This window comes from Passer domesticus, chromosome 19, assembly GCF_036417665.1.
Source record: "Passer domesticus isolate bPasDom1 chromosome 19, bPasDom1.hap1, whole genome shotgun sequence".
Lineage (NCBI taxonomy): Eukaryota > Metazoa > Chordata > Aves > Passeriformes > Passeridae > Passer > Passer domesticus.
In genome coordinates, this window is record NC_087492.1 from 4,352,878 (window position 1) to 4,369,335 (window position 16,458).

The 16,458-nt window shown below is 64.9% G+C and overlaps 5 protein-coding genes and 2 non-coding genes across 10 annotated transcripts; 3 read left to right on the forward strand and 4 right to left on the reverse strand.

The window, feature by feature from the left end:
- Positions 1-11: 11 nt before the first annotated feature.
- Positions 12-2,946, forward strand: TLCD1 (TLC domain containing 1). Its single transcript, XM_064394914.1, has 4 exons — positions 12-1,123; positions 1,267-1,349; positions 1,681-1,763; positions 2,184-2,946. Exons 1-4 carry the CDS (start codon positions 138-140, stop codon positions 2,577-2,579), a joined length of 1,548 nt encoding a protein of 515 aa, XP_064250984.1. The 5' UTR covers positions 12-137; the 3' UTR covers positions 2,580-2,946.
- Positions 2,947-5,574: 2,628 nt separating this feature from the next.
- Positions 5,575-7,642, reverse strand: RPL23A (ribosomal protein L23a). Its single transcript, XM_064394927.1, has 5 exons — positions 7,487-7,642; positions 6,885-7,065; positions 6,475-6,651; positions 6,038-6,107; positions 5,575-5,636 (listed from the first exon to the last, which is right to left on the reverse strand). Exons 1-5 carry the CDS (start codon positions 7,608-7,610, stop codon positions 5,622-5,624), a joined length of 567 nt encoding a protein of 188 aa, XP_064250997.1. The 5' UTR covers positions 7,611-7,642; the 3' UTR covers positions 5,575-5,621.
- On the reverse strand, positions 6,178-6,244 carry LOC135283965 (small nucleolar RNA SNORD42). Its single transcript, XR_010349547.1, has one exon. It is a non-coding gene; the product is annotated as a small nucleolar RNA SNORD42 (small nucleolar RNA).
- LOC135283953 (small nucleolar RNA Z17) lies at positions 6,722-6,792 on the reverse strand. Its single transcript, XR_010349535.1, has one exon. It is a non-coding gene; the product is annotated as a small nucleolar RNA Z17 (small nucleolar RNA).
- Positions 7,643-7,901: 259 nt separating the features above from the next.
- RAB34 (RAB34, member RAS oncogene family) lies at positions 7,902-10,786 on the forward strand. Of its 3 annotated transcripts, none has more exons than XM_064394923.1 (10): positions 7,902-7,971; positions 8,646-8,750; positions 8,833-8,924; positions 9,245-9,310; positions 9,468-9,569; positions 9,638-9,838; positions 9,949-10,030; positions 10,105-10,195; positions 10,289-10,399; positions 10,476-10,786. In XM_064394923.1, exons 2-10 carry the CDS (start codon positions 8,697-8,699, stop codon positions 10,541-10,543), a joined length of 867 nt encoding a protein of 288 aa, XP_064250993.1. In that variant the 5' UTR covers positions 7,902-7,971; positions 8,646-8,696; the 3' UTR covers positions 10,544-10,786. The 3 variants fall into 3 exon arrangements, with proteins under 3 accessions (XP_064250993.1, XP_064250991.1, XP_064250994.1); XM_064394924.1 differs by lacking the exon at positions 7,902-7,971 and having other exon boundaries at positions 8,271-8,750; positions 9,638-9,702; positions 9,787-9,838; XM_064394921.1 differs by lacking the exon at positions 7,902-7,971 and having other exon boundaries at positions 8,262-8,750.
- Positions 10,787-10,877: 91 nt separating this feature from the next.
- Positions 10,878-12,392, reverse strand: LOC135283821 (adenine phosphoribosyltransferase-like). 2 transcript variants are annotated; one of them, XM_064394928.1, is made up of 6 exons: positions 12,084-12,382; positions 11,823-11,972; positions 11,627-11,720; positions 11,398-11,544; positions 11,224-11,319; positions 10,878-11,150 (listed from the first exon to the last, which is right to left on the reverse strand). In XM_064394928.1, the coding sequence occupies exons 2-6, from the start codon at positions 11,943-11,945 to the stop codon at positions 11,023-11,025; spliced, it is 588 nt and encodes a 195-aa protein (XP_064250998.1). In that variant the 5' UTR covers positions 11,946-11,972; positions 12,084-12,382; the 3' UTR covers positions 10,878-11,022. The 2 variants fall into 2 exon arrangements, with proteins under 2 accessions (XP_064250998.1, XP_064250999.1); XM_064394929.1 differs by lacking the exon at positions 11,224-11,319 and having other exon boundaries at positions 12,084-12,392.
- Positions 12,393-13,224: 832 nt separating this feature from the next.
- Positions 13,225-15,324, forward strand: PROCA1 (protein interacting with cyclin A1). The gene is made up of 4 exons (XM_064394920.1): positions 13,225-13,603; positions 14,320-14,452; positions 14,557-14,691; positions 14,769-15,324. The coding sequence occupies exons 1-4, from the start codon at positions 13,423-13,425 to the stop codon at positions 15,250-15,252; spliced, it is 933 nt and encodes a 310-aa protein (XP_064250990.1). The 5' UTR covers positions 13,225-13,422; the 3' UTR covers positions 15,253-15,324.
- The last annotated feature ends 1,134 nt before the right edge of the window (positions 15,325-16,458 follow it).

The following is a 16,458-nucleotide window of genomic DNA, read 5'->3' on the forward strand; positions in this document are numbered from 1 at the left end:
CAGCCCCCAGCCCCGAGGGACACCCACTGCGGGGGCTGCGCTGCGACAGGGCCAGCACACGGCACACGAGCCCCCTGCACGGCCCCCGGACCTGCTTTGGACCCCCAGGACCACGAGCAGCGCCGGGGCCGGCCGTGATGGCGGCTACAGCGTGGAAGCGGGTCCTGCCCTGCAGCCCTGAGGGGCGGCCTCTGTCCCGGAGTGGGGACAGTGACAGCAGCGGCAGTGGTGGCACTGCCACGTGGCCCTGCTGCCACCTAGCGACAGCCAGCCCGGCTCAGCGGGGAGGGGGTCAGCCCCACTGGAGCGTGGGGCAGCGATTAGGGGAGCGTTTGTGGCTGCTCCTACTTTTCCAAATGTTTTCCCGGGCATCCTGCCCCCCCCACACCGTGCCGGGGGCATGCACACGGCGCGGAACAGATGTGCGAGGCCCACGCCAGCTGTGCACCAGTGTGGCAGATGTGCAGGGCCCTGCACAGATGTGCGGCGGCTGCCACGCGCAGCCTCCCGCGCTGCCCGGTGCGGACGGGCGGTGTGTGACGGGCACGCCTGCGGTGTCCGGCACACACGTGCAGTTCCGGGCGGGCTCGGGAGCAGCGCCCGGCATCACGCACAGCTGCACGACCCGCACAGCTGCACACCCCGCACACCCCGCACAGGTGCCCACGCCCGCGCCACGCTCCGCACACGTGAGCGCGTACGCGCGTACACACCCGCCCGGGGGGGCGTGGCCAGCGCGCCTCTTTATCAATGAACGGCGCGGCCACGCCCCTCAGCGCCCACCAACCCCGCGCAGGCGCGCGCGGGGGAGGCGTGGCCAGCGGGGGGAGTGCCCAATGGGAAGGCGTGGCCCCGCCGGCGCAAGCAGGGGGGCGTGGCCGGGGTGGGGCGTGGCCCCGCGGCCCCGCGCCGCCGGACTGGGCGCGATGGGCCCGGGCTGGCGGGCGGCCTCGGCGGCGCTGGTGGGCGGCAGCGTGGCGATCTTCGGGGCTCTGCGCCGCCTGGCCCTGGCCGTGCCGCAGCCCGCCGCCGTAAGGAGCCGTCCCGGCCGCGTCTGGCGCTGGAGGAATCTCCTCGTGTCTTTCGCACACTCCGTGCTGGCGGGGCTATGGGCCCTCTTCAGGTAGCGGGCAGCGCGGGGAGCGGCGGGCACGGGGCGCACGCTGCGAGCTGGGCACTCCTGGGGAGTGGGCAGGGGGTAGGGGGTCTCTGTGTTCCCCGTCCCGGAGCCCAGGCTGACCCCCTTCCTCCTCTCCTCACTCGCAGCCTCTGGCACGCTCCGGAGCTGCTCTCCGACATCCAGGACGGCTACAGCGTCTCAGGGCACCTGCTGGTCTGCTTTTCCTCAGGTAAGGAGCCAGGCGGGGCAGCGGCCGCAGCCGCCCCGCCGGACTTCGCCCACTCCCTGCTCAGCTTCGCCCGGCATGCTGGCTCGGGACGAGCCCCTGGCTCAAGGGCTGGGCAGCTCCGTGCCTCCTGCCTTAATCACAGCGTGGAGCCCACAGGCTGCCAACCCCCAGGGAATCGCCGTCTCTCCATACCCAGACGGGGTGGAGGTGTTTCTGACACCTGAAGAACAGTCACACCACCCTCCTCCTCCTCCTCCTCGCTGCTCCTCCTTTCCACAGTGGGTCACAGTGCACAAGCCAGACCTTCTGAGCGCTCTCCTTCATCCCACAGGCTACTTCATCCACGACACCCTTGACATCATCTTCAACCATCAGTCCCGCTCCTCTTGGGAGTACCTGGTGCACCATGCCATGGTGAGTATGGCCAGAACGGGGGGGGCTACCACACACCCCGGGGCTCAGCCCACCCAGGTTTCGTGGGGCAAGCTGGAGCCCTTCTCTCTGCCTCACCCTGGCTGCCAGGTAGGCTCTGCAGCAACAAGGCGAGGGCGCCTGGCGGGGCAGGACGCCTGCCAGCGTCGGCTCCGAGCGCCTGGAGCCAGACAGGCTGCCGAGCTGGGAGGGGGCAGAGCTGGAGGCTCGTCCCAGCACAGGGAGGTGTAACTGGTCCTGGGGGATCTGGCTTTCCAGACTGGTTTTCTCTAAGCTCAGGCGCCTGCTGGGATCTCTGGGTGGGGGGAACAGAACTGTGTGCTCTCACTGAGGGCAGGAAGGACTCGTTTTCCCCAGGGCAAGGCGAGCTGACCCTGTTCTCTGTTTGTGTGTGTCTCCCAGGCCATCTCTGCCTTTGTCTCACTCATCATCACAGGCCGCTTCCTGGTGGCAGCGGTGCTGCTGCTGCTGGTGGAGGTGAGCAACATCTTCCTCACAGTGCGCATGCTGCTGAAGATGAGCAACGTGCCTTCCCCGGCGCTCTACGAGGCCAACAAATACATCAACCTGGTGATGTACTTCGCCTTCCGCCTGGCGCCCCAGGCTTACCTCACCTGGTACTTCCTCCGCCACGTGGAGGTGCAGGGCCAGGGTGCCTTCCTCACTGCCAACCTCCTGCTGCTCGACGCCATGATCCTCATGTACTTCTCCCGCCTCCTCCGCTCCGATTTTTTCCCCTCCCTGCGCAAAGGCTCTGCGGGGAGAGATGTAGATGGTGAGAAGTTTCTGATAGACTGAGACGTGCGCGCCGAGGGGGACCCGGCCTCCGGCTCCTGGAAGTTTTGGGCTCTCCAAAGCTGCTCTGATGTGCCTTAGGGCTTTCTCCCTGGCCCCAGGCCCTGCCTTCACCCGCTCTGCTGCCTAAAAGCGCTTCCCTGCTGGACCAGCCCGACAGCTTCGCCGAGCTGCGGGGATGCTGCTGAAGCCAGAGGCACGGCCGATGGAGAAGCAGCCCAAGCCGGCTTCCCTGCAGGCAGCTGGAGGGCCAGGGGTGGCTGTGCCTTGCAGCTGATGCCTGGAAGGGTTGTGAGGGAGGGGAGGAGTCCCTCCCGTGGTGATGTCGGGTGTTCTGTGCATTAAAATCGGTCTATTTACTGCTGCCGCAGCACACCTGGGCTGGCTCTTCTGTGGGGCAGAGCAGGTCGGGGACTCCCCCTGGGCCAGGGCTGTGGGAAAGGATGTGCCCCACTCCCAGAGGGGAGCTGGCAGTTCTCAGGGAGGGAGAGGGCACATTCCTGCTGCTCTAGGGACCTTTGTTCACATCCCTTTGTTCTAGGGACCTTCCAGCGTCCTGGGTCCTGCCAACCCAGTTGAGCCTTGAGCACAACTCTGTCTCTTGTGTGGATGGGTTCCCCTCTTCTTCCTCATTCCTCTGCTATTCCAGAGACCCAGGGCTGTGAAGGGAACAGTTGAAGGGAGCCAGGAGAGGTACCAAGCCTTGTGGCAGTGCCTGACCTGCTTGTCTCCAGCCTGGCTGGGCTGTGTGACTCACCCGGCAGCCACGTGAAGTGGAGCTGGCATGGAAAAGCCATGTGAGGCCAAGGGCTCTTCCTGGAAGATTGCTGCATGCTTGCATCCCCCTGGAGCAGTTCTTCACTGGCGCAGTGCAGCTGCAGCCCTGTGAGCGTGCTGGGCCCTCTCCTGCAGCCACAGCACCAGGATGGTTCCAGCAGCTCTCCCAGAGCAGTGGGAGCAGAAGGGGGGTTCAGCTCCCTGGGAGAGCAGGGCTAGAACTGGCCCAGCCGGTCCTGTGGAGCACCAGAGAGGAAAATCCTGCTGATGTGACGGCTCCAGGAACAGCAGGACTTAGAGGGACTCCTGCCCAGCCCCTGCTCTGGGCACGATCTGTCCCAGCCACCCCAGCACCTGCCCAGCTCAGGCAGAGACAGGCGCTGCGGGTGAAATAAGCCAGAGATGAAGGGGAGGCAGTGGGGGATCACCTTTCCACCAGAGCTGGGAAACACCCCACAGGATGTGGATCCCGGTGGGACTCCCTGGTGTGCACTGACACAGTGCCAGGAACAGCCTGGCAGCTGGAACAGACATTGGATAGCTGGGACAGTGTGGGCAGGGATCGATGCCAGCTCCAAACCTGCTCCTTGTCCCTCCTAGCAGAGCTCAGCAGCTCTGGCAGGGCTCAGCCTTGCTCTCAGCAGCACATCCCAACAGCTTCAGCTGTGTCTTCCAGTTTAAAAAACTCTCTGCAGTTTAGATGACTGCATCTGCAGTCACAACTAAGCTCAAATGTTAATTTCCCCCTCACCTCTCTTGCTGCACATTCCCCCTTGTCTCTCCACTTGAAGCAGACACAGCTCTGTCCCAGCAGGTCACAGGCTCAGACCAGCCCACACTTCCCCTGCCCCTAAACCAGCGTGGAAAGCCAGGCATGACAAAGCTTCCCAAAGGAGGCAGCTCCCTGCTTTCCCCTGCAGGCTTCCAGCAGGAGCCTCCCCAGCAGTGCAGCTGTGGATCAGGCAGGCTGGCAGCCAGGAGCAGCAGGGGAGTGGAGTAGCAGGGCAGCACCGCTGGGCTGAGCTCAGGCCAGGGCTGACTGCAAGTCATGCTGATGTGGAATCCCTCCAACCTCTGGCTGCAGCACATCCAGGCTCTCCAGACCCAATCCTGTCACAGCAGCTTTGCTCCAAGAGAGGCACCTACTCCCACATCTTTCTTGCGTGTAAAAAGGTGGCTGGGGGTCAGGGGACCCTGCTGCTGTTCGTCCACAGGGAGGAGGCAGGGTTGGTGGTGCCAGGGAAGCAGCACTCCACCCTCCAGGCAGTTTTTAAGCCCTTGCAGCAGGCAGGGAGCACCTCCTGCCCACCTCCCCCGAGCCCAAGCGAGGGGTGTCAAGCCAGAGCCACAGAACCCGCACAAAGAGCAGCTCCTGCTTTCCATCCAGCACCGTCCTGGGAATCTGCCACCCTCCACAAGAGGCCTGAAGGAACTCGGTGTCCCACCATTCAAGAGCACAAATACCCCAATCAATATTTGGCCACGGCTTTAATCATCTTTCTCAGTCAAGTTTAAGTATGTACTTAGGCTCAAGTACCCTTAAGACTTTTCGTAACTCCCCCACTCCCTGCTCAGGCAGTGCTCCACATTCTCCTGACTCCAAACACTCTAAAAGCTGGTTTCATCTGGAGACTTAAAAGCCAAACGTTGCAAAGGCAGCAACAGCATTTGGAAACAACCCTGAGGACAGTGAACCCTGTGAGGAACAGCAACAGGGAAACTCATGCTGCAAGCACATGGAGACTGTGCCAGAAAAACCCACAAAGCCTCCACTGCTGGATTAGCAGGAGGATTCCAAGTGAACCTGCAGCATAAGCAGGGAGCTGATACGCTGGGGAAATGGTGTGACAGGTCACCCGTGTCACAACAGAGCCACTGACAGGGTTTTGTTGTGGCCAGCCCTGCTCTGCTCCACAAGGAAGCGACGCAGGACACCCAAAACACTGATCACAAACACATCCCAAACACCCTGAGCAAGAAAATGCAACACACAGGAGGTCTGGGGGCAAATGTAGAGATATTTGAGATTCAGGTGTCACCTCATGCTGACAGGATCCCAGACACCCTCTGGCCCTGCACAGCCCTCTCGTGGAGCAGTCAGCCCTGCCCACCCAGGGCCAGGAAGGGAAGGAGGAGCCCCCTGAAGAAGGGAAGGCCCAGGAGTTTGCTGGGTGCTGTCTCTCACACGGGCTGTGCTGCCACAAAACACAAGAGCCCTCAGTGGTGTCACAATGTTTATTAGTCTGTACAGTCCTCGGCAGATGCAGTTTAGATGATTCCAATCTGGAAAGAAGCAAAGGATGTTAAAACACATGGTATGGTGGCAGAAAGGCAGAGCCTCCACCACAGACATCACTGCATCTCCCCAGGATTCCTGTCCTCTGAGGCTTCCTCCTCCCAGAGCTGCCCAAGAGCCTCACACATCCACTCTGCACACTGACTCCACAGTGATCCTTGTGCTGTACATTCCCTTCCTCCACTTTGTGCCACCTCTGCCTACCTCAACCACCTTGGGGACTGAACTGACTGAGGACGTGGCTCCTCAGCACTCAATCCTGTCTGCCTACAGGGCCACAGAGGTTCCACCACACAAGCACCTCATGAAGAAACTCAGGAGGAACAATCAGCGGAGGAGACACGAGACAAGGGGCAAAAAAAGCTCCCAAGTTTCAAAGCCACCTCACCTTGTTGGCCACATCCAGTGCATCATAATCAGGAGCCAGCCGGACGTAAGCCTTCTTCTCTCCATCAGGCCTGGAGAGGAACAGGAGGCATCAGACAGAGACAACTCCTCCCCCCTGCTCCACACTCCTAAAACTCCCATGTGCATCAGTGGTTCCTTTGGAAGCATCACTTTACTCAGTGGAATCGAAGTTTTACATCATTTGCACAGGACTCCCTGGGTGTCAGAAGTGCTCCTTGAAGAGGCAAAGAGCTCCCTGAGGAAACCAACCCTCAGGTCTGCCAGCATTTCCCACTCCCACCAAGACGTGCTCAGCCAACAGCTGCACTTAGCTGTGGAGCTTTATCCCACATCTCCTCAATCTCACACTCATTCCCATTTCCTGCCACAGTGAAGCCCCTCACACCCTGCAGGGACGTGTTCTCCTCCCCTCCTCACCTGATCAACGTGTTGACCTTGGCCACATCGATATCGTAGAGCTTCTTGACAGCCTGTTTGATCTGGTGCTTGTTTGCCTTGACGTCCACGATGAACACCAGGGTGTTGTTATCCTCAATCTTCTTCATGGCTGATTCTGTGGTCAGAGGGAACTTGATAATGGCATAATGGTCCAGCCTGCAAGAGAGGTCCTACCATTAACAGAGGGCAGGCAGGTGCCCCTCTGAATTTCAGGGGCTTTCTTTGGGGTGCATCAGCCACCTAAGGTTACAATCACAAACTCTCAGGCTTTGGTCGCTTAAAATCATCATCTGCATCCCAAACCACCAGGTCCCCACAGCAGCCCATCCACGGGGCTGCTCCCAGCCCAAAACCCCCCAGCAGGGCAGGGTCCCACGCCCCACACGCACTTGTTTCTCCGGGGGGCGCTCTTCCGGGGGTATTTGGGCTGCCTCCGCAGCCGCAGCGTCTTGGGCCTGCGGAAAGTGGGCGACGTGCGGATCTTCTTCTTCTTGTGGCTGTGGACCCCCTTCAGGACGGCCTTCTTGGCCTTCAGCGCCTTTGCCTTCGCCTCTGTCTTCGGAGGCACGGCTGCGAGGAGAGCTCAGTCAGCAGCACAAGGATGGGCAGGGTCGGGGTGTGCCCCCCGGCCGGGCGCGGCTTCCCCCGCTCAATGAGCAAAGACTTCACCCCGCTCCCTCATCCCAACAAGAGGAGCCCCAAAACGCCCATCTGTGTTAAAAATCTCCCGCTTCCGTGCTGGAAGAGGCACTTATTCCCTCCCGCCACGCACGAGTCCCAGCACCGAGACGGGAACATCCCGCACCGCCCTCACACAACCCGGCGGGCCTCTCCCGCCGCCTCCACGTGCCCGCGCTCAACCCAGCCCTGGAACCCCGCGCCACTCCCCGCCTCGCTCAGCCCGGTCACCCCCACACATCCAGCAGCCCCTCGCGGGGTCGCACACGCCGCCCCGCGCCCCCAGCACGGACCCGGCGCCCCGCGCCCTCACCCTCCTTCTTCGCCTTGGGCGCCATCTTGGCCAGGCGGAAGCCGAAAGGGGTCTCCCGCTCCGCGCTGCACGGGCTTATACCCCCAAATCTCGCGGGAGCAAGAATTGGGATGGGAATCCCCATCGCCCCGCCGCCCGAAGTCTCGCGACACCTTCGGGGCATGCCGGTCGTGGTAGTACTCACTAAACGGTCTTCTGTGCGCATGCGCGGCCTTTCCCCGCGCGCCGCAGGGCGTCATGGGAGTTGTAGTCTGGCACGCCGCCGTCGCTCCCCGCCGTCGTGGCGGTGCGGGACCGGGGTGAGCCCCGGGGTGGCGGCGATTACCGGGGTCCCTTCGCGGTGCTAGCAGCGCAATGGCCCAGTCCCGGAGTAACCGGCGTCCTGGCCCCTCCCACGCCCCCGTTCGGGGGCGTGGGAGGGGCCAGGACGCCGGTTACTCCGGGACTGGGCGTGAAGCACCGAGCACCGCTACCGGCGCTGGGAGGTTGGAGATAACGGGGACACCCCGCTCCGTTCCCTCGCCGTGGGGACAGGGACGAGGCGGGGAGAGCTTGATGTTGGGCTGGGATGGGGCGAGGGGACGGCGGGGTCCGTGCACGGCGGACACGGGACGGGGGGGGGACACGGAGAGGGGGGTGGGTGGCACTTGGGGACGGACAGAGTGCGGGGCGGGGACAGCGACACCGTGGGGACAGCTGGGGATTGATGGATGGATGGATGGATGGATGGTGGTGTCCGGGTGTGCAGGAATGTGGGGGTGGGTGTGGGACACGGGGACAGCTGCGCGACAGCCACGCCCGGGGGCAGGGGACAGTGACACCCCGGGGTGGCACACGGCATGGCACACTCGGGATGCGTGTGGGGACACGGGCTGGGAGGACAGCCACGGGCAGGGGGCTGGAGGTGGCGGGGGATGCGGGGACAGCCATCCTTGGTGGCGCGGGGAGCCGGGACACGGGGACAGCCTGGGAGAGCGGAGACTTGGGACGAGGGGACAGCCCCGCCTGGGGACAGCCACCATGCAAAGCGCTGCTCGTGGGGACACCGGCGACACGGGGGCAACGGCGACACGGGGACAACAGCGACACGGGGGCAACGGTGATAGGGGGACAACAGCGACACGGGGACATCGCCACTCCCGGCTCTCCGTGTCCCCAGAGCTCGCGGTGACCGCCACCCCGTCCCCGCCGCCCCGGCCACCCCCGGACCATGAACGTGCTGGCTCCGGTCCGCAGGGACCGGGTCATCGCCGACCTGCCCGCGGTGAGCGGGGGGACGCGGCGGCGCGGGGGTGACCCCGCCGAGCCCCGCGGTCACCGCCGTGTCCCTCTTTGTCCCCTCGCAGTGCTTTCGGAAGGAGGCCGCCCTGCACGCCCGCCCCGCCTTCCACCCCGGCGTGGCCAGCGCCTGCCGGGAGCAGCGCACGGGCACCGTGGGGTCGGTGCCGCCCCTTTGGGGGTGACAAGGGGCCGGGGAGGGGGGTGACAAGGGTCCCCAGCCGTTGGGGGGGGTCCCCAGCGTGGGCGCCGCGTGGCTGCGGGCGCTGCCCGTGCCGAGCCCTGCGTCACGGCGCTGGAATGCGGAGCGGGGGGGACACCGGGGACACCGGGGGGACACGGGGAGAGCCGCGGCGGGGCACGCGAGGGGCAGGGGGGTGATGCCAGCCCAGCCCGGGTGCCCCTGTGCCCCTCCCGGGACAGGCGGGGGGTGAGCAGGGCCCCCCGACCCCGCTGAGCAGCGCCTCCCCCTCGCCGCAGGTTCAAGATCTCCAAGATCATCGTGGTGGGCGACCTGTCGGTGGGGAAAACGTGCCTGATCAACCGGTAACGGGAGCCCCGGGAGGCTCGGAGGGGGATGGAGAGGGGGAGTGACCCCGCAGGGCCCAGCTCCGGGGCTGGGCGCTCCCGGGGAGGGGGCACCGAGCCCCCGGGGGGCTCAGGGGATGTTGGTACCCTGATACCCCCCTGGCTCCCCCCCCAGGTTCTGCAAGGACACTTTTGATAAGAACTACAAGGCGACCATCGGGGTGGATTTCGAGATGGAGCGGTTCGAGGTGCTGGGCGTGCCCTTCAGCCTGCAGCTGTGAGTGCTGGCAGCCCCCTCCCCACAGACCCCTGCAAAGCCCCCTCCTCACCTCCCGCACCCCCCAGGTGGGACACGGCCGGCCAGGAGCGTTTCAAGTGCATCGCCTCCACCTACTACCGAGGAGCACAGGGTGAGCTCCCCGCTGCAGCCCCCCTGTCCCTGTCCCTGTCCCTGTCCCTGTCCCTGTCCCCATCTCACCCTCCTTCCTCCCCAGCCATCGTGATTGTCTTCGATGTCAACGACGTGGGGTCCCTGGAGCACACTCGGTGGGTGACACGAGGCCTGGGGTGGGAGTGGGGGCCTCAAGGGCTGGACAGAGCGGGGTTGGGGGCTGCTGTGGCGTGTGGCCACCAGCTGGTGACAGTGGCTCCCGCAGGCAGTGGCTGGCTGACGCTCTGAAGGAGAACGACCCATCCAACGTGATCCTCTTCCTGGTGGGCTCCAAGAAGGACCTGAGCGTGAGTGTGTCCCCCTCCCTGCGGGCACGCTGTGCCCTGGCTGTCCCCATCACCCACCCACGCTCGGTCGGCAGACCCCAGCACAGTACAGCCTGATGGAGAAGGACGCTCTCAAGGTGGCCCAGGAGATGCAGGCAGAGTACTGGGCTGTGTCCTCGCTCACCGGTGAGCCCCAGCTGGGTGGGGGGGCTGCAGATCTGCAGACCCCAGCGTCAGCCGGGCCGGGGGGCACTCAGGGGGTCTCTCCCCACGGGGCAGGGGAGAACGTGCGGGATTTCTTCTTCCGGGTGGCGGCGCTGACCTTCGAGAGCAGCGTGCTGGCCGAGCTGGAGCGCGGCAGCAGCGCCCGCAGGATCGGCGACACCGTGCGTGAGTAGCCCTGCCCAGCCCTGCCTGGGGGTCCCCTTGTCCCCCCACACACCCACCCTGCTTTTCTGTCCCTCAGGGATCAGCAGCAAGGAGAGCGACCTGTACCTGTCCACGCCCCGCAAGAAACCCAAGTGCTGCCAGTGAGGGGCAGCCCCAGCCCCCTCCGTGCTCTGGACCAAAGAGGGGCGACCCCGGCCGGCCCCGAGGAGGCGTCCCTGCCACCCCCAGCCCCCCCAGCCCCCGGCCTGCCTGGGCACCCCCGGCTGGGGCGGGCAGGAGCACCCGGGTGGCTCCTGCAGCTATGCAAACCCAGGTACTGCTCGCAGGGAGGGATGTCCTCAGGCTCCCTTTTGTCTTAATAAAATCTTTTTTATGCTTTGTAAGAAAGGCGTGGGGCTGGGGGCTGGGGGCTGGGGGTGGCTGGGGGTCTCCCTGTCCCTGGTGCAGCCCCCAGGCTCACAGGCAAGCAGGAGGATGGGTGGCTGCCACTGAGGACGAGTTCCTTTTCCACCGAGGAGCATCCCTGTCCTGCAGAGCCAGCAGCCCTGTGTCCCTCGGGGGGCTGCAGGGGACACACGAGGTGACACTCCCACATCAGTCCCACACGAGGTGACACTCCCACATCAGTCCCAGCCCAGCTGGTGCTGGTCGAAGCGGGGCTGCAGGCGGGCGGGGACACAGTGGGAGCACTTGTAGCGCTCCTGGATCCACTTCCCTCCCTCGCTGCTCTCCATGCAGATGGCAGCGACGCCTGTGGGGACACACGGGGGGGCTCAGCACCGTCTGTGGGAGCTGTGCTCCCACCCTGGGGTGCCCTCTCCTACCTGCCACGACCCCCCCCAGCCGCTCCACCAGCTCGATGGCCGCCCTCATGGTGCCCCCAGTTTCAACCCACTGGTCCACCAGGAGGACGCGCAGACCTGGGGTGGGGAGAGGCTGCGGGTGAGTGCCCCGTGCCCGCGCTCAGCCCCCCAGCAGGGAGCACCCCTCTGTCTCACCGGGGGAGATGGCGTCGGTGCGCAGCTCCATCAGCTTCTGGCGGCCCGAGTAGTCGCTGTAGGGCTGTGCCTCCGTCTGCACGCACAGGTGCCCGGCCTTGCGGATGGCCAGGAAGCCTTTCCGCAGGGTGGCAGCGGCTGCGGCGCCTGCAGGGGGGCACGGCACGGTCAGGACCCCCAGGACGAGGGGCAGAGACCCTGCACTCGCCTGTCCCTGTGCCCTGCTCACCCAGGATGAAGCCCATGGCGTCGATGCCGGCCACCATGTCGATGGCGTCTCCCTGGAAGGGCTGCAGCAGGTCGGCCACGCAGTCCTGCAAGCCCTGGGGGGAGAGTGGAGGGGCTGGGTGCCCGCAGCCCACCATGGGCACCCACAGCTGGGTGCCCCAGCAGCCCCCCTCCCTGGCACGCCGGGCACTGGGTACTTGCGGGTGGCAGTAGAGCCGGGAGGGGTCCAGCCAGGCATAGTTGGGACCTTTGACGTTGGGGGCCATCAGTGCCAGGTACCAGCCCTTCTCCCGGGTGGCAGGGACGTGGCACAGGTCCATGCGTGGGGACTGCAGGCGCTGCAAGCACTGAGCAGGAAGGGGGGGGTGAGACTTCCCCACCTCCCCACAGCCCGGTGCCCCCCACCCACACCCACACGTGGCACCCCAGGGCCCAGGGTTCCCGTTCTGGCTCCATACCTGGGTGCTGGTGGCGGGGCTGAGCCGAGCAGGGCCGTCACAGGAGCGTCACAGACAGCGACAGCTGAGCGGGGGCAGCCCCTGTGGCACGGGGCCAGCGCCCTCAGCCAGCTGGACACGGGGACAGTGCCAGGCAGGAACCCTTCCCATGGGCCACTGATGTCCCCACGGGCTCTGCTGTCCCAGCCAGGCAGCGCTGTGGTGGGAAGCGATGTTTGCACCCCACGTGGGTGTCCCCAGCAGCAGCTGCCTGTGCCAGTGTGGGTGGCACGGTGGGGTGGCACCCCGTGATGCAGAGGTCAGCCAGCCAGGGGGATGTCCTGCAGCTTTGGGTGCTCCTGGGATTTTTTGAGGCCACGCATGTCCCCGTTGGGGTGTCCAGGCAGCCTGCCCTGCTGAGAGCTGGCTGCCACAGCACCCCAGTGAGCCAGGGCTGTGTCCTGACTGCCAATGGGCTCCAGGGGCAGGAGCTGCCCGGGAGGGACGGCCCTGGCAGCGCTCTGGGAGTGCCGGTGTGGGCGGCCAGCCCGGCTGGGCACCGGGCTCTGGGCTGTGCCCAGTCCTGTGAAAGGCACAACTGCGGGAGGGGATGTGGGGCCACAGGAGCGTCCCTGGGCTGGGACACGGGGATGCAGCACACACTCATGGGGGGGGTGAAGAATCGTGTTTCCATCGGGGGGGATGTGCAGATGGGGGGAGCACTGCGGGAAGGGACAGGGAGCATCTGGGGCTGGGATCCTGGGGGTTCACAGGGCATCCATCCACAGGGATGCAGGGAGCATCTGGGGCTGGGATCCTGGGGTTCACAGGGCATCCAGCCACAGGGATGCAGGGAGCATCTGGGGCTGGGATCCTGGGGTTCACAGGGCATCCACCCACAGGGATGCAGGGAGCACCTGGGGCTGGGATCCTGGGGTTCACAGGGCATCCAGCCACAGGGATGCAGGGAGCATCTGGGGCTGGGATCCTGGGGTTCACAGGGCATCCAGCCACAGGGATGCAGGGAGCATCGTGCTCCCGTCGGGGGCCGCTCGGGGCCGGGGGCTGTGCGGGGCCGGTGCGTCACGGGGCGGGGGTTTGGGGCCGGCTCGTTACCGGCCCCGGCACATCACCCCACCGGCTGCCACAGCAACGGGGCCGGTCCCGCCGGGAGGGGTGACCCCTTCCCCGCGGGCTGCCGGCGCGGGACGTGCCGCGGCCGCGGGAGCGGCGGCAGCAGCCCGGCTCTGCGGGACCCTCGGCGCCGTGCCGGGCCGTGCCAAGCCGTGCCGGGCCGCCCCGCGAGGGCGGGCTGCGCCACTCTATAAGGCGGCCCCACGGCGGAGAGCGGCGCGGTGCCATGTGCGCCCCGGGGCTGCTCTGCCGCCTCCTCCTCCTCTTCCTCCTCTTCCTCCTGCTCCTGCTGCCACCTGCCCCCGGAGCGGCCCCGCCGGGACGGCCCCGCGCCCGCCGCGGGCTCACCTACCCCGGGACGCTGTGGTGCGGTGCGGGCAGCAACGCGGACAGCTACGAGCAGCTGGGTAAGGGCGGCAGGGATGCTGCTACATCTGTCTTCCCATCCCATCCCATCCCATCCCATCCCATCCCATCCCATCCCATCCCATCCAATCCCATCCCATCCCTCCCATCCCACTCCCTTCCATCCCTTCCAATTCCGTTCCTCAAATCCCATCCCATCCCATCCCCAACCCAGTGCTGCTCCATCCCAGCCCAGCCCAGTGCTGGGTCAGTCCCCACCAATCCTAATCCAGTCCATCCCAGTACTGATCTATTCCAGCCCCTCTTCCCATGCTAGTTCAATCCCCGTCTATCCCAGTTCAGCCCCCACCCAAGCACCAGTCCAATCCCAGTTCACCTCTGCCTAGTCCCTATCACAATTCTTCCTGGTGCTGGACCACTCTTGATTCACCCCCCATCCCCAGCCTACTCTGTGATCCCCCCTGCTGCCATTCCAGTCCCCACCCCAACAGTGCTCCACTCCCAGTTGCTGTCCTGCTCCCTAAACCCTCTCGTGGCCCTGCTCCAGGACCCCAGTCCAGCCCAGTCTCATGCCCAGTGTGGGACTGGCACAGCCCAGTGCCAGCCTTGTCCCCACCCAAGCGCTGAACCCATCCATCCTCCCCTACCCCACGCACGTGTCAGTCCAATCCAATCCTGGCCCTAGCCCTAGCCCAGCTCAACCCCATCCCTGCATGCGGGCCCCCCAGCCCTGCCTGCAGCCCCCGTTTCCCCGCAGGGGAGCACCGGGACACGGACCGGTGCTGCCGGGAGCACGACCACTGCCAGCACGTCATCCACCCCTTCACGGCCCGCTACGGCTACCGCAACCTGCGCTGGCACACCATCAGCCACTGCGACTGCGACCACAGGTGAGGGTCCCCAAACTGCCCCGGGGCTCCCTGGAACCCCCCCGGGGCTCCCTGGCACCCCCCCGGGGCGTGGCAGCCCCCTGAGCCCGGCTGTGCCCCGGCAGGTTGAAGGAGTGCCTGCGGCGGGTGAACGACACGGCCTCGCGCGTGGTGGGCCAGGCCTTCTTCAACGTCATCCAGGTGCCCTGCTTCGAGTTCACCTACAGGGAGGAGTGTGTGGAGCCCTACCTCTATGTCTGGTGAGTGCCCCCCTGCCCTGGGGACCGTCCCCTGCCCGGGCGTGTCCCACCCTGTGGTGCCTCCTCGGTTTTGGCAGGTGTAAGACGTACAACACGGTGGCCGTGGCGGTGCCCCGAGAGCCCGTGCTGTATGAATTTGGGGGAGAGCTCATCGACAGGGCAGCCAGGCCCAGGGGAGTCCCCCTGAGCCCCCCGTGGGGCAGCACAGGAGGAGGAGCCCTCCCAGGGGATCAGCACACCGGGACAGCGCCCAAGGCAGGCAAGAAAGAGAGGAAGAGAAAGAAAGATAAGAAAAAAAAGGGGAAAGGTCTGAAGAAGAAAGGCTCTTCTGAAAAGGGGGCACGGAGCCATCCTGGCCCTGCTGATGCCTGGGCCCTGCTGCCATCCTTGGGGGAAGCATCCAACACCATCCTGAGCGATGCCCCGGCACTGGAGGGAGGGGGCAGGGAGCCAGTGCCAGCCACTCCCTCCCCAGTCCCCACCACCAGCGGGAAGAGGAGGAGGAAGGAGAGGAACAGAAAGAAGAGGCTGAAAAGTAAAACCGAGGCTGAGCCTGCATGAGAGCTGCAGCTCTGAGTCCCCCCCTGAGCCCTGCACGGGTCCTGGCTGTGAAATAAATTTACATCTGCTCGAGCATCCTTGGCTTTGTCTCTGGGGGAAAGGATGGCACTGGGGGCAGTATCCAGGGGAAATCCCAGGGCTGATCCCTGGGAGGGGAACACCCAGAGCTGGGTGGGTATCCAGGGGTTTGAGCTGTGCCTCACTGCTCCCCTCAGTTCATGTCATTGCCCTGGCACTGGGGACACAGCTCTTGGCCACATGCTGGCAGCAGGGCTGAGCCTCAGTTTTAGCTCCCCTGTTAGAGGGTTAAATTCCAGCCCCTCAGGCATGTAATTTTCTCTGGGAGTTCTCTGAATTGCACCACCCAAGCTCTCTCATCCTCTTAATGCCTTGCCTTTCCCATGCTCCCACACCAGCATCAACTCCTTCTCCCTTCCTTTGGGAGGAACAGGGGCTTGGCCCTCCCTGAAGGCTCCTCAAATGCCAGCAGAGCTCCTCAGAGTGGAACAACAGACGCTTTTCCAGCCCTGGGACAAAGGCAGAGCTGCCTGGGAAGAGCTGGGGCACAGGGAGCTGCCTGGGTCCCTTCCTGGTGGGTGGGATCCTGTCTGGGCCCCTTAGCCAGGAGCAGGAGCAGGGCATGGCCACCAACTCCTCCAGGGTGCTTTCAAGGGTGGAGCGTGGCTCAGCCCGGAGTCCTGGTGAGGTGGTGGAAAGATTTTCCTCCAGCAGCACCAAATTCCAGCCTTGGAAAAAGATGGAATGCCAGAAGCCAAGCAGACAGCAAACCCCACACGTGCAGTGCAATCCCAAATCCCTGAAATAAGCGGATCACACGAGGCCGGGGGGGAATACCGAGGGTGGAGGAAGGCATTGCTTCCTCTCTGGGTGCAAAGCCCCTGTGGCAGCCCCAGCATCCTGGCAGGAAGCACGGACAGGGGGCACGCGGACCAGCTTCCCAAAAGTAGAACTTTTATTGACAGCAAGGGAAAACTAAAAACAGAGACAGCCAGAAAGGAGGCAACAACACACAACTAGCCTCCCCTTTCAGGTCCAACCAGCAAGGAGCTGCTCCCAGTCAAATTCCTATTGTACAGTCTCACGAAATAAGAAAATAGCGCCAGGTTCATCCACCCGAGACCTCGGAGCTGTGGGCCCCAGCCCACGCTTCTCCCCACGGGCCTGGGGGGCTTTGGGAGGAGCAGG

Coding starts and splice junctions, on each gene's coding strand:
- RAB34 (XM_064394923.1), top strand. CDS start 8,697: ATGAACGTGCTGGCTCCGGTCCGCAGGGACCGGGTCATCGCCGACCTG. Junction 8,751..8,832: donor TCATCGCCGACCTGCCCGCG/GTGAGCGGGGGG, acceptor GTCCCCTCGCAG/TGCTTTCGGAAGGAGGCCGC. Junction 9,311..9,467: donor AAAACGTGCCTGATCAACCG/GTAACGGGAGCC, acceptor CTCCCCCCCCAG/GTTCTGCAAGGACACTTTTG.
- TLCD1 (XM_064394914.1), top strand. CDS start 138: ATGGCGGCTACAGCGTGGAAGCGGGTCCTGCCCTGCAGCCCTGAGGGG. Junction 1,124..1,266: donor GGGCTATGGGCCCTCTTCAG/GTAGCGGGCAGC, acceptor CCTCACTCGCAG/CCTCTGGCACGCTCCGGAGC. Junction 1,350..1,680: donor GCTGGTCTGCTTTTCCTCAG/GTAAGGAGCCAG, acceptor TTCATCCCACAG/GCTACTTCATCCACGACACC.
- LOC135283821 (XM_064394928.1), bottom strand. CDS start 11,945: ATGGACCTGTGCCACGTCCCTGCCACCCGGGAGAAGGGCTGGTACCTG. Junction 11,320..11,397: donor CACCGACGCCATCTCCCCCG/GTGAGACAGAGG, acceptor TCCCCACCCCAG/GTCTGCGCGTCCTCCTGGTG. Junction 11,151..11,223: donor GCTGGGGGGGGTCGTGGCAG/GTAGGAGAGGGC, acceptor GTGTCCCCACAG/GCGTCGCTGCCATCTGCATG.
- RPL23A (XM_064394927.1), bottom strand. CDS start 7,610: ATGGGGATTCCCATCCCAATTCTTGCTCCCGCGAGATTTGGGGGTATA. Junction 6,652..6,884: donor AGCGCCCCCCGGAGAAACAA/GTGCGTGTGGGG, acceptor CCTCTCTTGCAG/GCTGGACCATTATGCCATTA. Junction 6,108..6,474: donor AAGGTCAACACGTTGATCAG/GTGAGGAGGGGA, acceptor GTTCCTCTCCAG/GCCTGATGGAGAGAAGAAGG.
- PROCA1 (XM_064394920.1), top strand. CDS start 13,423: ATGTGCGCCCCGGGGCTGCTCTGCCGCCTCCTCCTCCTCTTCCTCCTC. Junction 13,604..14,319: donor GGACAGCTACGAGCAGCTGG/GTAAGGGCGGCA, acceptor GTTTCCCCGCAG/GGGAGCACCGGGACACGGAC. Junction 14,692..14,768: donor GAGCCCTACCTCTATGTCTG/GTGAGTGCCCCC, acceptor CGGTTTTGGCAG/GTGTAAGACGTACAACACGG.